At 43.8% G+C, this 16,238-nt stretch overlaps 1 protein-coding gene across 1 annotated transcript in view; it reads right to left on the minus strand.

The window, feature by feature from the left end:
• The window catches only part of PRKDC (protein kinase, DNA-activated, catalytic subunit), a 163,241-nt gene that overhangs the window by 9,161 nt on the left and 137,842 nt on the right, over positions 1 to 16,238 (minus strand). The window contains exons 69-78 of the mRNA XM_053558364.1: positions 15,620 to 15,800; positions 12,542 to 12,716; positions 9,571 to 9,764; positions 8,296 to 8,473; positions 7,637 to 7,797; positions 4,088 to 4,299; positions 2,572 to 2,659; positions 2,336 to 2,479; positions 1,370 to 1,574; positions 269 to 336 (exon numbers count right to left, since the gene is read on the minus strand). Of these exons, the coding sequence (XP_053414339.1) occupies positions 269 to 336; positions 1,370 to 1,574; positions 2,336 to 2,479; positions 2,572 to 2,659; positions 4,088 to 4,299; positions 7,637 to 7,797; positions 8,296 to 8,473; positions 9,571 to 9,764; positions 12,542 to 12,716; positions 15,620 to 15,800 (1,606 nt within the window). The remainder of the gene's footprint in view (positions 1 to 268; positions 337 to 1,369; positions 1,575 to 2,335; positions 2,480 to 2,571; positions 2,660 to 4,087; positions 4,300 to 7,636; positions 7,798 to 8,295; positions 8,474 to 9,570; positions 9,765 to 12,541; positions 12,717 to 15,619; positions 15,801 to 16,238) is intronic.

Consider the following 16,238-nt stretch of genomic DNA (forward strand, 5'->3'; position numbering starts at 1 on the left):
AAGCAAAGCCAACGTGCAGACTTTCCACAGTAAGGTAATTCTACACGTATTTTACAATGGATGCCCGAAGCTTACTCTCTGGGTTTATTAGATCCTTAGTATGACTATTGTTGAAATTCTGCAGATACTATGTTAAGAAATCAGTAAACGCCACACATTTGAGGTCAACACAGGAAGTTAACTGTCCCTTTTTAATAAATACAAACATTATTCTCACATCTGAAGAAGCACACCATGGCAGTGACAGGCTACAAACCCTCACACCTACCCTCTCGTCAAAGCCAGCAATGCGTGCGTGGTACTCAGGCAATGGCTTCCCTCTGCCGTCATACTGACCTGAAACAGAACAGACAGCCTTGTTTGCATACGGCCTGCTAGCCTATGTATTTTAAAACATGTCTGTTGATCTAGCAATTAAACTAACACAGTAAAATTTTTTACTGCAAGTTTTCATTTAAAGGAAATGGATTTATGCTTTTTTTTTTTTTTTTTGTGGTTTTTGGCCGAGGCTGGGTTTGAACCCACCACCTCCAGCATATGGGACCGGCACCCTATCCCTTTGAGCCACAGGCGCCGCCCGATTTATGCTTTTTTATTTATTTATTTTTTAATTAAATCATAGCTCTGCACATTAATGCAATCATGGGGTACAATGTGCTGGTTTTATATATAATTTGAAATATTTTCATCAAACTGGTTAACATAGCCTTCATGGCATTTTCTAAGTTATTGTGTTAAGACATTTATATTCTACATTTAGTAAATTTCATGTTATTATGCCTCAATTTGACTGAATGGAAGTTAGCTTCTTGTTCTCTGAGCACAGATAAATTCCAAATGAAAAAACAAGAAAAACTAGAGAACTGCATTACTCAAGGTGAACCATGAAGCAGACTGAGGCTCATGAGTTTTTCCACAGACTGCAACTGCACAGCTGCTATTAACACACAAGTGTCTCCAAATATGCTTTCTTACGCCCTTCTAGAACAAACATGTGAATGGCCAGATTAAATTTTTTTTTTCCTCTGGCAAATTCCAGGAAGCAAGCTGCACTTATACCTGTTTCTGAAAAGGTTTTTCAGGAGCAAAGCATGAATTGGTTCAGAGGAAATCTAATTACAGGTTATTATTATTACTAAATGGAAATCTGAACACTTGTATAATCAGGAATATAAGGAAACTAAAATCTCATTAGGCATTAGTAAAGTACACTAATTCATTGTAATCATGATTTTTTCACCAGTGAAATTTAAAATTCCTTAAAAGAGAAAGAATGTTAAGATCTCAATATCATTATTTCAAAAAAAAAGGAGTTCCTGCTACAGTACCGTTCTCCGTGAACACAGCCTGCCGCCCTGAGGTGACTCACCAGGAACCTCGAGCTCCTGTCTCAGGAGCTCTGCCTGGAAGCTGCTCAGCCAGGGTGAGCACTCCTGCAGGTTGCCGGGCGGCCTCGAGGCCGGGCCCATGCGGCTCAGCAGCGCATTGGCGATGTTGGCGAAGGCGCCCGGCTGCATGTCTGCCAGCTTACAGCCTCCTTTCCCAAAGTGCTTATCAAATTCTTTCCCAAAGGCCTGAAATTAATAGTTCACTGTAAAGATTAGTGTTTAGTTTGAACTTTTATAATGTTTATAATAAACAAGTACCCAATTATACAGCTTTCTTCTATGCTTTTATAGTTTTGCTTTCCGGGAATATTTCAATACTCAAAGCATCTGGAGGTGACCTTTTGTTTGCTTCTCATGTCCCTTTAGTGGTAACTTCTAGTTATAAATTCTAAAAAGGGCTTCACAACCTTAGCAAAGTCATCTAACCTCTGTCCAGTTATAAGTCTACGTGATTTTAATGACATGAGCAATCAGGAACAAAGTTAAAAACAAAACAAAAAAAGAAACCAGCTTACTAAAACAAATAGCCTTAATTCTTCACATAAGCTGGGAATGATGTAAGAATATTGCTTTACTTGAGAAGGGTCCTGCACACCATTATTTTAGATCATATACCAGTACAAACACTATTTAGATAATCTCTACTTTCAAAACAATTATTAAAAGTACAACTTACATAAGATACAAATATTTTCTTGATCCAATATTCAAATCATTTGGAGAATTAAAAAGACTAAATCACATGTAACCTTCAAATCTAAGAATCTGAGCACAAGGAACAGAAAGTAATGACACCCTGACCTAACCCCGGCTTCTCAGTGTTCACAGGAAGCATCAGATCTACAGTGCGTTCACAAACCCAACACTGTAAAACTAGGAATGTTAACAGATCGTCCAATGTTAATACTGACAGTCACAACGACTGATAACGTCAAGTCCACCCATACCTGAATAAACTTCCTCCGAAAGGGCCCCAGGCCTGGAGCCTTCAGGTCACCCAAGGCTGCATACATTCTTTCATACATTTTTTCAATGTTTTTTTTATTTATTGGGGTTTGTGCTAGTTCAACTTTTACATCATTGGTCCAGTCCTATGCAGAATAAAAAAGAAAAAAGTCAAACTATAATACAACTAAGTTTTACTTAAGTTCTGTTGTTAATATGTTAAAAGCAATTCCATTACCTTAAAGAGCAGTTCAGGGTTAGAGAGCTGGTCTAGGGCATTAATAAAATCTTGAATCACTCCCCCTTGATCCAATTTACTTTTAATCCTATTAAAAAAATTTACCAAGTTTAGGTAAACAAACATCTTTCGAAGACCAAGGCCTATAATATATTAAGATGTACATTTTATATAACATGTAAGTACATAATTTACACATCATATATATATGAAACCAACTATAATATCAAGAGCAATTTAAAAATTCCGTCCATATTAAATGAAGCATAAAGCATTGTGTCAATGGGTAAGGTTCTCAGGTAAGATGCTGACATTTTGATGTACAAAATTTGATACACAGTTTCTGAAATTATGTTATGAAAGAAAATGGCACTTTTTTTTTTTTGAGACAGAGCCTCAAGCTGTCGCCTTGGGTAGAGTGCAGCAGCATCACAGCTCACAGCAACCTCCAACTCCCGGGCTCAAGCGATTCTCCTGCCTACGCCTCCCAGTAGCTGGGATGACAGGCACCAACCACAACACCTAGCTATTTTTTGGTGGGAGCCATCATTGTTGTTTGGTGGGCCTGGGCTGGATTCGAACCCACCAGCTCAGGTGTATGTGGCTAGTGCCTTACCCACTTGAGCCACAGGCGCCAAGCCAGAAAATGTTACTTCTTTTTTTTTTTTTTTTTTTTGTGGTTTTTGGCCGGGGCTGAGTTTGAACCTGCCACCTCCGGCATATGGGACTGGCGCCCTACTCCTTGAGCCACAGGCGCCGCCCAGAAAATGTTACTTCTTAACACACTTTCTTTTTTTTTGTTTGAGACAGAACCTCATTATGTCACCCTCGGTAGTGTGCCGTGGCATCACAGCTCACAGCAACCTCAAACTCTTGGACTCAAGAGATTCTCCTGCCTCAGTCTCCCAGTAGCTGGGATTACAGGCATCTGCCACAACGCCTGGCTATTTTTTCCTTGCAGTTGTCATTGTTGTTTAGCTGGCCCAGGCCGAGTTCAAGCCGCCAGTCTCAGTGTATGTGGCCAGCACCATAACCACTGTGCTATGGGCACCGAGCCCATACTCTCCTTCAAATATTTCTCTCTTGATATTTATTTTTTAATTTTTTAATTATTTATTTATTTTGATACAGAGTCTCAAACCTACAGAACCTATCTCATTCGTAAACTCTCTCCCCCCTGCGTAGAGTGCTGTGGTGTCACAGTTCACAGCAACCTCAAACTCTTTGGCCCGAACAATCTTCTTGCCTCAAGGGACTACAGGTACCTTCCACAACACCCAGCTCATTTTTTTCTATTTCTAATAGAGACAGTGTCTCACTTTTGCACAGGCTGGTTTTGAACTCCTGAGCTCAAGCAATCCACCCGCCTCAGCCTCTCAGAGTGCTGGAATTATAGGCATGAGCCACTGTGCCCAGCCTCTTCTTTAATTTTTAAACAGCCAGGTGCTTGCTTTTTACCACACGTTTTAAAAACTGTATGTAGTATCTGATCAACCTAATTTTTCTGTAATATCACCTTGCCACAAACTCCTTATTCTTATGACCAGCAGAAGTATCTCTGAAGGAATAGCTCTCACTGCTTATTATAAATGGGTACACAAGGGCCTGCGGGTAGTTGTTGGCAATCTCCCCCACGGTGTGCTGCACGGCCACGGCCTCATCCTTGTCCAGCAGGGCCACCAGGTGGCTGGTCCAGCCGATGAACTGCCAGCATGGGACAGAAGACATCTGCAACACAGAGGCGGGGGCTCTACACAGAGCACGGCATTCAACATCCGGCTTATAAAGGAACAGAAAACCCAGAAGTGTGAAATAAAAAGCTTCTCTCCCACATCTCTCTAGCTGAGGAGCCCACAGATTCTCCCATTTTCTGTGAAGGTGCACACGCCCTCCTCCGACAGGAAAGGAATTGTTTTAGACATGATGGTTTCTCCTACATGTGCAAGCAGAGTTATCCCATCTTGTACTTAACCACTGCTGTCTAATGAACACGAAGGGCACTTTCCAGTTGTCTGCTAACGCTGTGTAGACTTCCCCACATACATGACTCTTTGTGCCTGTGTTGTATACCTACAGGATAAACGTCTAGAAAATTATAGTGTTAATCTCAACCACTGTAGGAAACACTGCTAGATTTACTTCCAAAAACATTTTTTAAATTTTCATTTCTAAAAGTATCAAGACTATTTTCCAAAATCCTTACCCACACTGGACAAGATGTCCTTTTAAAATCATTGCCTAACTGAAAAATGTCTGAATCTGCACATTTCATTAATTAGTGAGGCTGAACACTCCATGCTTATTTGTCTTACATACTTTAATCATGCTCGGATTTCCCTTGATCATTTACTTTAGCTCTCTCTGTGCTGCAAATTTTTTTCTATTTTTTAAAAAGTTTGTATGTGGCAAATTCCTTTCCTTTTTTGGGGGGGTGGGGTGGGGGAGGGGATAGGGCTTTGCTCTATTGCCCAGTCTGGAGTGCAGTGATGTCAGCCTGGCTCACAGCTACCTCAAACTCCTGGGTTCAAGCAAACCTCCCACCTCAACCTCCTGAGTAACTGGGACTACAGGTGCCCACTACGACTCTTGACTTGCTATTTTTGGCAGCAACAGGGGCTTGTTCTTGCTCAGGCTGGTCTTGAACTCCTGAGGTCAAGCAATTCACCTGCCTCGGCCTACCAGAATGTTGGGATTATAGGCATGAGATAACTCACCTGGCCCAGCATTTTCATTTTCTACATAGAACTGCTGAATTATTTTTTTTCACAGCTTCTGTTTTTTTGTCTCTATTCCAAGACCATTTAAAATATGTTCATGTTTCCTATAATATATATATATTTTTTGTAGAGACAGAGTCTCACTGTACCGCCCTCGGGTAGAGTGCTGTGGCATCACACGGCTCACAGCAACCTCCAACTCCTGGGCTTACGCGATTCTCTTGCCTCAGCCTCCCGAGCAGCTGGGACTACAGGCGCCCGCCACAACGCCCGGCTATTTTCTTTGCAGTTTGGCTGGGGCTGGGTTTGAACCCGCCACCCTCGGCATATGGGGCGGCGCCCTACTCACTGAGCCACAGGCGCTGCCCTCTATAATATTTTTAAGGTGTTAAAAGGTAAGATCTGCTGTCCTTGGAATGCCAGCATGAATGGGGCAAGCTTCCTAATGGACCTGTGAGCTGTGGACAGCATGGCGGGGGCAAGGGGAAGATGACTTAGCCTGCACAGCTCCCGGGAGCTATGGCAGCCAGTAGCTGTGGGCCATGGCGTCTACCAGGTGTCATGACAACACTGACTGAATACTCTGCTGATTTCCTACAGATGCAAAATGTTATTTTTATCATATATAAACATTATTTTAGAAAAAAACCAAAGTCATGATAGTTATTTAACTATTTTCTCAGTTATCTTTAGGAAAGACATGTACATGGTATATTTTTTAATTTAATCTCCCACACTTCAGAATCCACACAAAGTGGTGGGTACAGTTAGGGCCCTGAAAGTCACCCGGGGTCCCATAGCTTGGAGACCAGCAATTATTTAAAAACTGACCATGTGAAGCTAAGAGTATCATGTGCCCCTTTCTCAACTATTCCATTCTCAACTCAAAGGCTGGCCCTAATTTCTGGTTACACGTCCACCACGGTCAGTAACAGGGAGACTCATGGACAGGCTTGTCCCCTGTGCAGAAGAAGTCAGGGAGCCCTTCCAGCCACAGGCTGGGCCCCAGGACAGGAGTGCAGCCAGCCAGGGTCGCTCTGGGCAGGCGAGGAGCAGCTGGTAAGGTGCAGGCTGCTCCACATCCTCACATGCACTCCCCACCCACACTCACGGGCTCCAACCCCTCCAGCCACACGCTGCTGGTGGCATTGCACTCACCAGGAAGTGGGATGCAAGCTGAAACCACTCCTGCCTCCAGGTTCAATGCCAGACTGGGTGGGAGGCACCAGCTGATGTTACAGACCACAACGGGGTCTGCACGGGCAGCAAACTGCTCCACACAGATCCTGTCTGGTCCACTCACATCCACACTCCTCTATTTCCGTACGTCCTTGTTCAGAGTGTTCTTATTGACACCCATAGAGGAAAATGGGTAAATGTGAACACTCTTTTATATCATGGGGTTTTTTTTGTTTTTGAGACAGAATCTCATTTTGTCACGTGGCGTCACAGCTCATAGCAATCTCAAACTCCTGGGCTCAAGTGATGCTCTCGCCTCAGCCTCCTGAGTGACTACGGACACCTGTCACAATGCATGGCTAATATTTTTTTTCTATTTTTAGTAGAGACATGGTCTCACTCTTACTCAGGCTGGTTTCAAACTTCTGAGCTCAAGTGATCCATCTGCCTCAGCTTCCCAGAGTGCTGGGATTACAGGGGTGAGCCACCATACCTGGCCTTAGACTGTTCTTCACTACCTATGTTCTTAGAATGCAGCAGAACTCAGAGTGGAGTACAGCTGTGAGGAGGCAAGGCCCCCACAGCCTAGGGAGACGTTCAAGGAACCACCCAAACTGCTTCTCCTCCTGGAACAGCAACATGCTTCTCTCCTCCGTCAGAAGTTGAGTAGCCCCTGCATACTTTCCCTTTTATCTTTTGCCTGAAGGCACACAGCTTTTCATCCCTAAAGTTAATCTTTACTCCTCGTATTAGATCAATGTCAATTTCCCTCTAGCAAGCAACTTTGTTAAGGTAAGTGACTCTGTTTAGCTGTTTTCAGGTTCAGGGCTGGCTGCAGTTCAGCTGCTCCAGTCCTCCAATCCCATCTTTGTCTCTTATGAGTGACCTCGTTTAGATACTGTATAATAAAGCTGTTTTCACGGTTCAGGGCTGGCTGCAGTTCAGCTGCTCCAGTCCTCCAATCCCATCTTTGTCTCTTGTGTGTTTTATTTCCTCATTCCCCACCATTTCCACTCTGGTTCGTCTCCTCTCACTCTGGTTCTCGAAAACTCAGTGCTGGTTGGGAAAAGCCATACTACACGCACTGTACACACCAACACGTTTGGATAGAAGAGTCTGTCTTACACTCTGCAAAGCCCCTTTCCACACCCTAGAATAAAGATACCAACCTCTTTTGTCATTAGGCTCAAGGTCTCTTCTGGATACTGTTCTATAATCTGAAGTAATCTAGGGAACTTCAGCCTGGCCTCATTGGAATTTAATTTTAAAGCTTTCAACATTTTTTTCACCACAAGTGCTGGATACTCCTGCAGCTCTACAGAGTCAGTAACTGTCAAGGACAACAAAGAACAAGACAACAATCAGTGTTTACATACGGGTAAATTTAACAATCAAGTGCACTTTCCCTTTCTGGTTTATTTTGTAGTATGCCACTGTTTTCTTTCAAGCTACCACTTTGGATCAACATGTTTCCATGTTGAGAACCCTCCTGAGGAGCCCCTTCTGCATGAGGCTCCATTTGCATCCTGCTGGTTACAGAATTTGCTCCAGGAACAAGAGGCAGGCCAAGTGCATCAATAATACTGAAGCTGCAAGCAAAATATCAAAGTATAAATTAAGCAAATGAAAACACAGAGGACACAGCTTGACTGCACAAAAATGCAGCTCATGTTGCTTGGAGATACCAACGTCTCTTAAAAGACCACAAATGTCTCTCATGATACTTGTCATTTAAAAACAAATAGGAAACTAGAAGTATCTACAGAATTTTTAGAACGTTATGCCAATATAAAAGAATATTAACTAGTTTTTATGTTTCTCAATTCACCTGCCGCATTTTCTTCCTCCCGGCGGAGTTGCTGGTCACAGAAATCCACCAGCATCATGTAGGCCTTGGCCACCCCAGCTGTAGGCCCATGGTCCCAGGAGGAAGGCTGGGCTTCTTCAGCCATCTGCACAGCCTTGGAGAGGTGATGGAATGCTCTCTGGTACAGACCCGCAATCACCTGGAATTCATAAAGGCCTCGGGAAAGCCATGAGCGCCACCCAAGCTGTCTCCACCCACTCTACTTTGCACTCGTTTGTGAGTCATAAGCAGATCAACAACTCCAAAATAACACTGTAAGTGAGTTAACCGGAAAAAAGAGAATGTGCCCTGGTTGTGAAGGAGTAAGCGGTTCCAATAAGATCCTAAGAACACAGCCAGCCAGACATACAGGAGATAGCCAAGGACAGGCCAGACAGCCCAACCACACAGAGCTGGAGCAGGTCGGCAGGGCTGGGGCTCAGGGTGGACTGAAGATAGAGGTGGGACTGGGCTCCCCATGTTGACATCTGCCTAGATGCCAGTGATATCCCAGAGAAAGGAGGCGAGGCCATACAACTGAAGTGAGGCCAGACAGGTGACATGAGAGGAAACAGATAACCATCAAAAATACAAAATAATCTGAAAAAAGCTAAGCAAAGTAGGCACTAAGTAAAGTGGCAGAAGAGGCTGATTCATCCCATGAGCCGAATGGCACATCTGAATGGCGACTGATGGTGAAATTTCATTAACAAGTGAGGAAAGGGGCGGTGCCTGTGGCTCAGTCGGTAAGGTGCCAGCCCCATATACCGAGGGTGACGGGTTCAAACCCAGCCCCGGCCAAACTGCAACCAAAAAATAGCCGGGCGTTGTGGCGGGCGCCTGTAGTCCCAGCTACTTGGGAAGCTGAGGCAAGAGAATCGCTTAAGCCCAGGAGTTGGAGGTTGCTGTGAGCTGTGTGAGGCCACAGCACTGTACCAAGGGCCAAAAAGTGAGACTCTGTCTCTACAGAAAAAAAAAAAAAAAAAAAAAACAAGTGAGGAAAGAACTATCTACATCAATCCAATGAAAATTAAAAATTTCTCACTTTTAATAATAAACATTTTCTATCATTCAAATGAATAGGAAACACATGGACTACAATTTTCTGCCTGAGAAACTTGGCTGTGCATAACTGTCAAATATACTTTGGAAGCACAGTGACGTTCTGATCATCACGGTGCTGTAGCCTGGGGTGGCACGTCAGAGAGAGACGGGACACAGCACACAGCAGGAGACACTGACTTCCGCTCTCCTTACCTTCTCTGCACTCTCAGAGCTGCACCCAGAGAGGTCCCAAATCCTTCTAGCCTTGCTATCCTCGAGTCCAGCAAGGCAGGCTGGCTCACTGCTGAGAGCATCAGCTATAATCCTGCAAGCTGTGCCCAGGAGAATGTTCTGATCACGGAAAGCCAGAACGTTTCTGCTTAAGTAGCTTGAGGTATTGTTCTCATCTGTTGGATTAAAAAAAAAAAAATTTCTCCTGTAATTAAAAGAAGAAATTCATAGTATACAAAAGTTGTATTCTATTAAGAAATTAATTAAAATAAACTTTCGGGGCAGCACCTGTGGCTCAAGGAATAGGGGGCCGACCCCATATAACAGAGGGGCAGGTTCAAACCTGGCCCTGGCCAAAAATTGCAAAAATAAAATAAAATAAAATAAAAATAAACCTTCAAGGGATAGCCTTCAAATACTGGCTAGGTAAATTCTTAAACTCACTAATTAATGAAAAATGTTGTCAGAAGTAACTGTATCAAAGTCCATGAGAGTTAGCAATTAAAAGTATGAATTAACATTTTATTCAAGCATCATCATTCTGCATAAAGCACCTAATTCCCTCTATTGCAAAGAATTAAGAATGGCTCTTATTAATGCATTGTGCGCATGCAGAGGGTACCAAAAAATGCATAAATATTTTTATTTTATTTTATTTTTTTGTTGCCCAGGCTGGAGTGCAATGGCTATTCACAGGCGCGATCCCACTGATCAGCACGGGAGCTCTGACCTGCTCTGTTTCCGACCTGGGCTGGTTCACTCCTCCTTAGGCAACCTGGAGCCTCTGCTCCTGGGAGGTCACCATATTGACGCCAAACTTAGTGCGGACACCCGATTGGCACAGCACACTACAGCCCAGAACTCCTGGACTCAAGTGATCCTCCTGTCTCAGCCTCCCGAGTAGCTGGGACTACAGGCACGTGCCACCGTGAATATTAAATTTGTAATACTCAATATACACCGATAATATTTGCCATCTTGTGTCTCTTCTACTGAAGTCAAACATGGCTTTAGTATTACAATTTTAATAGAATTTTTCCTTTCTTAAAATGTGTACATGCCTTAAAATTGGCATCCTCTGTACAGTAATAACTCAGAATAGAATTTAAAATTGATACTGTGGCCTTTAGCTGATAAAGCCAACAGACATAGCTACATTTAAAGTGCTAGTTCAGGTGGCCCACACCTGTAATCCCAGCTCTCTGGGAAGTCGAGGCAGGAAGATCCCTTGAGCACAGGAGTTTGAGACCAGTCTGAGCAAAAGCAAGGCCCTGTCTGTAGTAATAATAGAAAAATTAGCCAGGCATAGTGTTAGGCACCGGTAGTCCCAGCTACTCAGAAGGCTGAGACAGGAAGATGGCCTGGGCCCAGGAATCTAAGGTTGCTGTGAGCTATGACACCATGGCACTCTTCCCAGGGTGACAGAGTAAGACTCTGTCTTAAAAATAAATTAATAAAGACATGATTGCAAGAGGGACTTCACCTAACAATTGCAATCAGTGTAACCTGGCTTATTGTACCCTCAATGAATCCCCAACAATGAAAAAAAAAATAAATTAATTAATTAATAAATAAAATAAAGTTCTAGTTCTGCTAAACAGGTGGTTCTAGACAAGGAGCTTAGCCAAACTTGCTCAAACTGTAGCATCTGGAAGTACAATAATGGTGTGAAACACTTGCAAGCCTCATCAGTCACACACCCTACTTCTATTCTACTTCAAAGAACAGTTCTCTGCCAGAGTTGTCTCAGACACAGGACCACAACTACTGGCCCTGCTTATCTCATCACTCTGTAACAAACTATAACCATACTTTCACTATAGAATTATTATTATCATTACAATTATTATTTATTATAGTACTAATATCTTAGCATCCAGCAAACTCTTCCTCCCTACCTCACCCCAAAAAATCCCCTAGAAAATTATCTAAACACTTGTAAGGATGACCTTCTTCTTCTTTTCTTACAGAGGCTCATTGTGTCACCTAGGCTGAAGTGCAGAGGCATGATCACAGCTCACTACAGCCCTCAGCTCCTGGGCTCAAGCAATCCTCCCGCACAGCCTTCCCAGAGCTGAGACTACAAGTACGCTCTACCCGCCTTGCTAGGGTGCCCTTCTGACCTTCTTCTTAGTACCTTACTCAGACGGGGTGCTCAGTGAGCAAAGTGCTACTCCAGCCTATGCTCTGTCTTGCTGGACAGCCAGCCTGGGAGCCCGGCAAGAGCACGCATAGCAATCAGTGTAACTGGCTTATTGTACCCTCAATGAATCCCCAACAATAAAAAAAAAAAAAGATACATGAAAAAAAAAAAAAAAAAAAAGAGCACACATAGCTACAGTGCCACCATGCTGGACACGGGCAGCAGGACCCATGCCCGGGAACGCATTTCTCCCCTCAGTCTCAGAGGTCGCATTATTAGGAAAAGAGAAAAATGAAGGACAATAGCCCTGCATGTTTACTTTTTTACATCTTATATGTAAGCTTAAGAATTTCCAAACTAACTAAAGTATTAGACCCATAATTTGGTTAAGTGTTAAAGATAAAAGTTTTAATTTCCATTTTATTTTGTAATAAAAGCTCCAATGTCATATTCACATAGTCACAAGTATTTACAAAGTAGTTGGCAGACATGAACTTATCATCTTTAAATATTCATAAACACTTGATGATTTTGAAATAAAAAGTAAATAAATAAAAGCTCCAATGTCATATTCAAGAGCATGACTGGAACACAAAGGACCCCCCCTTTGCTCTCTTCTCAAGGAAATGACATCATTCTCCCAGCACATCATTCTCTCTGATCAGCACGCTTTGCTAATTTACTAGAACTACTATACCAGGTTACCTCCCTAATGTCAGATGAAGCAGCACAAAGAACCGTCTTGGAAGACACACAGGAAGCACATGAAACAGCACTGTAAGTGTGTATGCACGACAGCAGGCTAATTACCCAACAGAGAGACCGTCTTCAGCACAGCACGGATCTGCTCCGGGGGCTGCTGGGCCCGGCTCCGGCTCTGGCTCAGGCGGCAGTAACTCTGCACCCACCTCACCAGACACTCCTCTCGCGTTTTCGACTCTTTGTATAGTTCTTTCAACACTTTCATGGCAAGTGAGAAGTTGTTCTGTATTAACAGAAGAAAAAGAGGAAAGTGGTGTGCTGATATACAGGAGACAGTTTAGAAAAACTGCATGACAAAAGTGCCAAGCGGCCCGCCTCCCCTGTGCACACCACCACCCACGGCCTAAGAGCATCCAGTCCGTTTCCTCAGCTTCAGTTATGATGTCTTTTTAGTCATCACTGGGATATAATTCATATTTAGAGAGTACAATTCAGCCTTTTTAGTGTATTTACAAAGTTGGGCAGCAACCACGGCTAATTCCAGAATATTTTCAACATCCTGGAGAGAAACCCTCTGCCCATAAGCAGTCACTTTCGCTTCCTCTTGCCAGTAGCCACCACTAATCTGCCTGTCTCTAGAGATCTGCCTATTCTGGACATTTCAGAACCACAGTATCACAGAACTTATGGTTTTGCAGCTGGCTTCTTTTGCTCATCATGATGCAGTCCAGGCTCACCCGTGCTGCTATGCACATCAGCACTGCCTGCTCCCCCCTGCCAGGGGTGTTCCATACACCTACTGATGAACATCGGATGTTCCATACACCTACTTGTTTCTACCTTTCCAGCTACTTCAAGTAATGCCACTGCGACTATTTCTGTATAAAAGTTTGTGGGTGTATGCTTTCACTCTTCTGTGTATAAACCTAATGAGTGGCAACTCTGAGTTTAGCTTTTGGGGGAACATCCAGGCTGTTTCCCACAGGTGATGCACCATTTTCCCCATCAGTAACATGTGAGGGTTCCAGTTTCTCCACATCCTCACCAACACTTGGTATCATCCATCTTTTTAATTCTAGCCATCCAAGCAGGTGTGAAGTAGCCTCTCATCATGATTCTGAGCTGCGTGTCCCTGACGATGGGTGATGCTGAGCCTCTCTGCATGTGCTGCCCGCCTTCTGCTCACCTGCCACGCTGAGCCTCTCCTCACGTGCTACCCACCGTCTGCTCATCTGCGAGGCTGAGCCTCTCCTCACGTGCTACCCACCGTCTGCTCATCTGCGAGGCTGAGCCTCTCCTCACGTGCTACCCACCGTCTGCTCATCTGCGAGGCTGAGCCTCTCCTCACGTGCTACCCACCGTCTGCTCATCTGCGAGGCTGAGCCTCTCCTCACGTGCTACCCACCGTCTGCTCATCTGCGAGGCTGAGCCTCTCCTCACGTGCTACCCACCGTCTGCTCATCTGCGAGGCTGAGCCTCTCCTCACGTGCTACCCACCGTCTGCTCATCTGCGAGGCTGAGCCTCTCCTCACGTGCTACCCACCGTCTGCTCATCTGCGAGGCTGAGCCTCTCCTCACGTGCTACCCACCGTCTGCTCATCTGCGAGGCTGAGCCTCTCTGCACGTGCTGTCGGCCATTTGCTTATCTTCTCTGGAGAAATGTCTACTCAAAACCTTTAATCAGGTTGTTTATAACTTTCTGTTGTTCAGTTGTAAAGCATTCTTTATATAATCTGGATACCAGCCCTTATCAGATTCAAGATCTGTAATATCTTCTCCCATTATTTGGTTGTCTTTTCCCTTTCTTGAGCATGTCATTTGAGCCACAAAAGCTTTTAACGCTGAGGCTATAAACCAACCTACTTTTTGTTTGATTTTTATGCAGATGTCTTTCAAGCTGTGTAGTAGGCTCTAATTCTCTCCCATGCTGCAAAGGACATTTCCATCAGACCTCAGTCTTCCTAATCACTGGGAATCCAAGTTGCCTGCAGCTGAGCCCTCTCGTCATCCCCAGCACCTGGGGCCTCCATGTCCCCTCATAGAGTTTCTTGCACTGCTCAGTCCTGCCCACATGGGGCATCCTGATCTCTCTCTGCTCTGCTTTTCTCTGGGCAGCCAGTCTCCCAGAGGGCCAGCACACTTCCAGAGCCTTCTGTGGTCTCCTCATCCCTGCAGAAGGTGGGCACAACGTGACCCTTTGCAAACCCACCAAGAGGAGTAGGCTTTGCCCTTCCCAGCACTTCACCTCCATGCTCTTGTGTGCACATTCCCTCACACTAGGAGTACTTCCTCTCTTTCCCACACCTACACCCTTCCAACCCCATAAAGCACACCCTAAATCAACTGCCCCTTCCCCAGAAGCCCTCTGCCTCAGGAGGAAGCTCTTTTCCCCAGGCTCTCCTATCATCTCCTGTCTTCACTCATCTGTGCTGCCGTGGTCATGTGTGTATCCCGACTGCCTGCCCTCTCACTGGCCAGCAGCCACAGGGGCAGGGACCATGTCTCTCCCTCATTATGACCTCAAACCTCCCAACCACAGTGTCCTAAGCTCAAATCAGTCCTTCTGCCTGCCTCCTACCCTGCCTCACCTCTTGGGAGCTTCACCTCTATCTTGGGCTGCTCTGGGTTGGGTTTACCTTGCAATATAAAAATTCTTAATCTGTATATGACAACTATCCAAAGCAAAATCTGTGAATAAGCATTTACGCCTATAAAACAGAAATATTAACTATTTCCACTAGAATAACATCCTTTGCTTTGCAATAGCAATCAATACAGGATCATTAAAATAGCAAGCCCCCCTAGTATATTAAAATATGATTTAATACATCCAAACAAATATGTAATTTTTAAGCAAAATATACTTTAACATTCATAAAGAGCCTTATTATTAATTGACAGATTTCTACAAACTAAATCTTTTGTTAAAAGAGATCAAATCTCACAATTAGGTTTAATTTTCAAATAACAAATACTAGTCATTTTGAAATGATCAACACGCATACAATAAACTTTAGAGGCTTTCTGGATAATTGTAAATCTGTGTTTCTTCAAGTTCACCTATAAAGAGAAAAAAGCTCGTTACCTACTTAATTATTTTAAAACTTCAGATTTTAAAGGAAAGCTAAGAAAGATGCTAACTCAGGAAGACCCTGAGTGACGCAGGGGCAGAGACAGAGCGCCGACCTGTTTCCGTGCACTTTCCACCATCGCCATCTTCATGGAGAACTTGCAGCTCTGCATCAGGGACCTGACATCCTCGTGCTCCTCCCTGCTGTCCCCGGGGTCCTCATCTCCATCCATGTTCATGCTGTGATCATCTGGAAGACAAGGCAGCTTCTCCTCTATTTTGCTAAGAAAGAAGCATCTACACAAAACGAAGAAAAATGAAGCCTAATATCAGAGACTCATAAAAGAACTCTTTGACAGACAAGAAGCTACTGGATAGCAACTGCAGACAGAAATTCTGCAATTACTAAATTTTGCTCATATTTAAGCCATATATGTATAGTCTAGGTAGTGGACTTACTTTCCATTTTAATAAATCAACTCTTTAAAGATCACCAAGAATATTTCAACAGAATTTTCCGGACATCACTGAGTGCTTCCACTTCCACAAAATAAAGTATTCAAGCACATAACTGTTCCTGATAAATGGTGACATAGTCTGTGTTGAGTCGAAAGCCATTTTTCTTCTTTATCTCTCAATTTAAGGTCCTGTCTACACCCAAAGGTGAAAAACGGAAGGCTGCAAACAGGCTATAAATAATCACTGAGAATTTTAAAAGATAATGCTAGGTTGTTA

The sequence above is a fragment of the Nycticebus coucang genome, chromosome 13 (genome assembly GCF_027406575.1).
Source record: "Nycticebus coucang isolate mNycCou1 chromosome 13, mNycCou1.pri, whole genome shotgun sequence".
NCBI classification, from domain to species: Eukaryota; Metazoa; Chordata; class Mammalia; order Primates; family Lorisidae; genus Nycticebus; species Nycticebus coucang.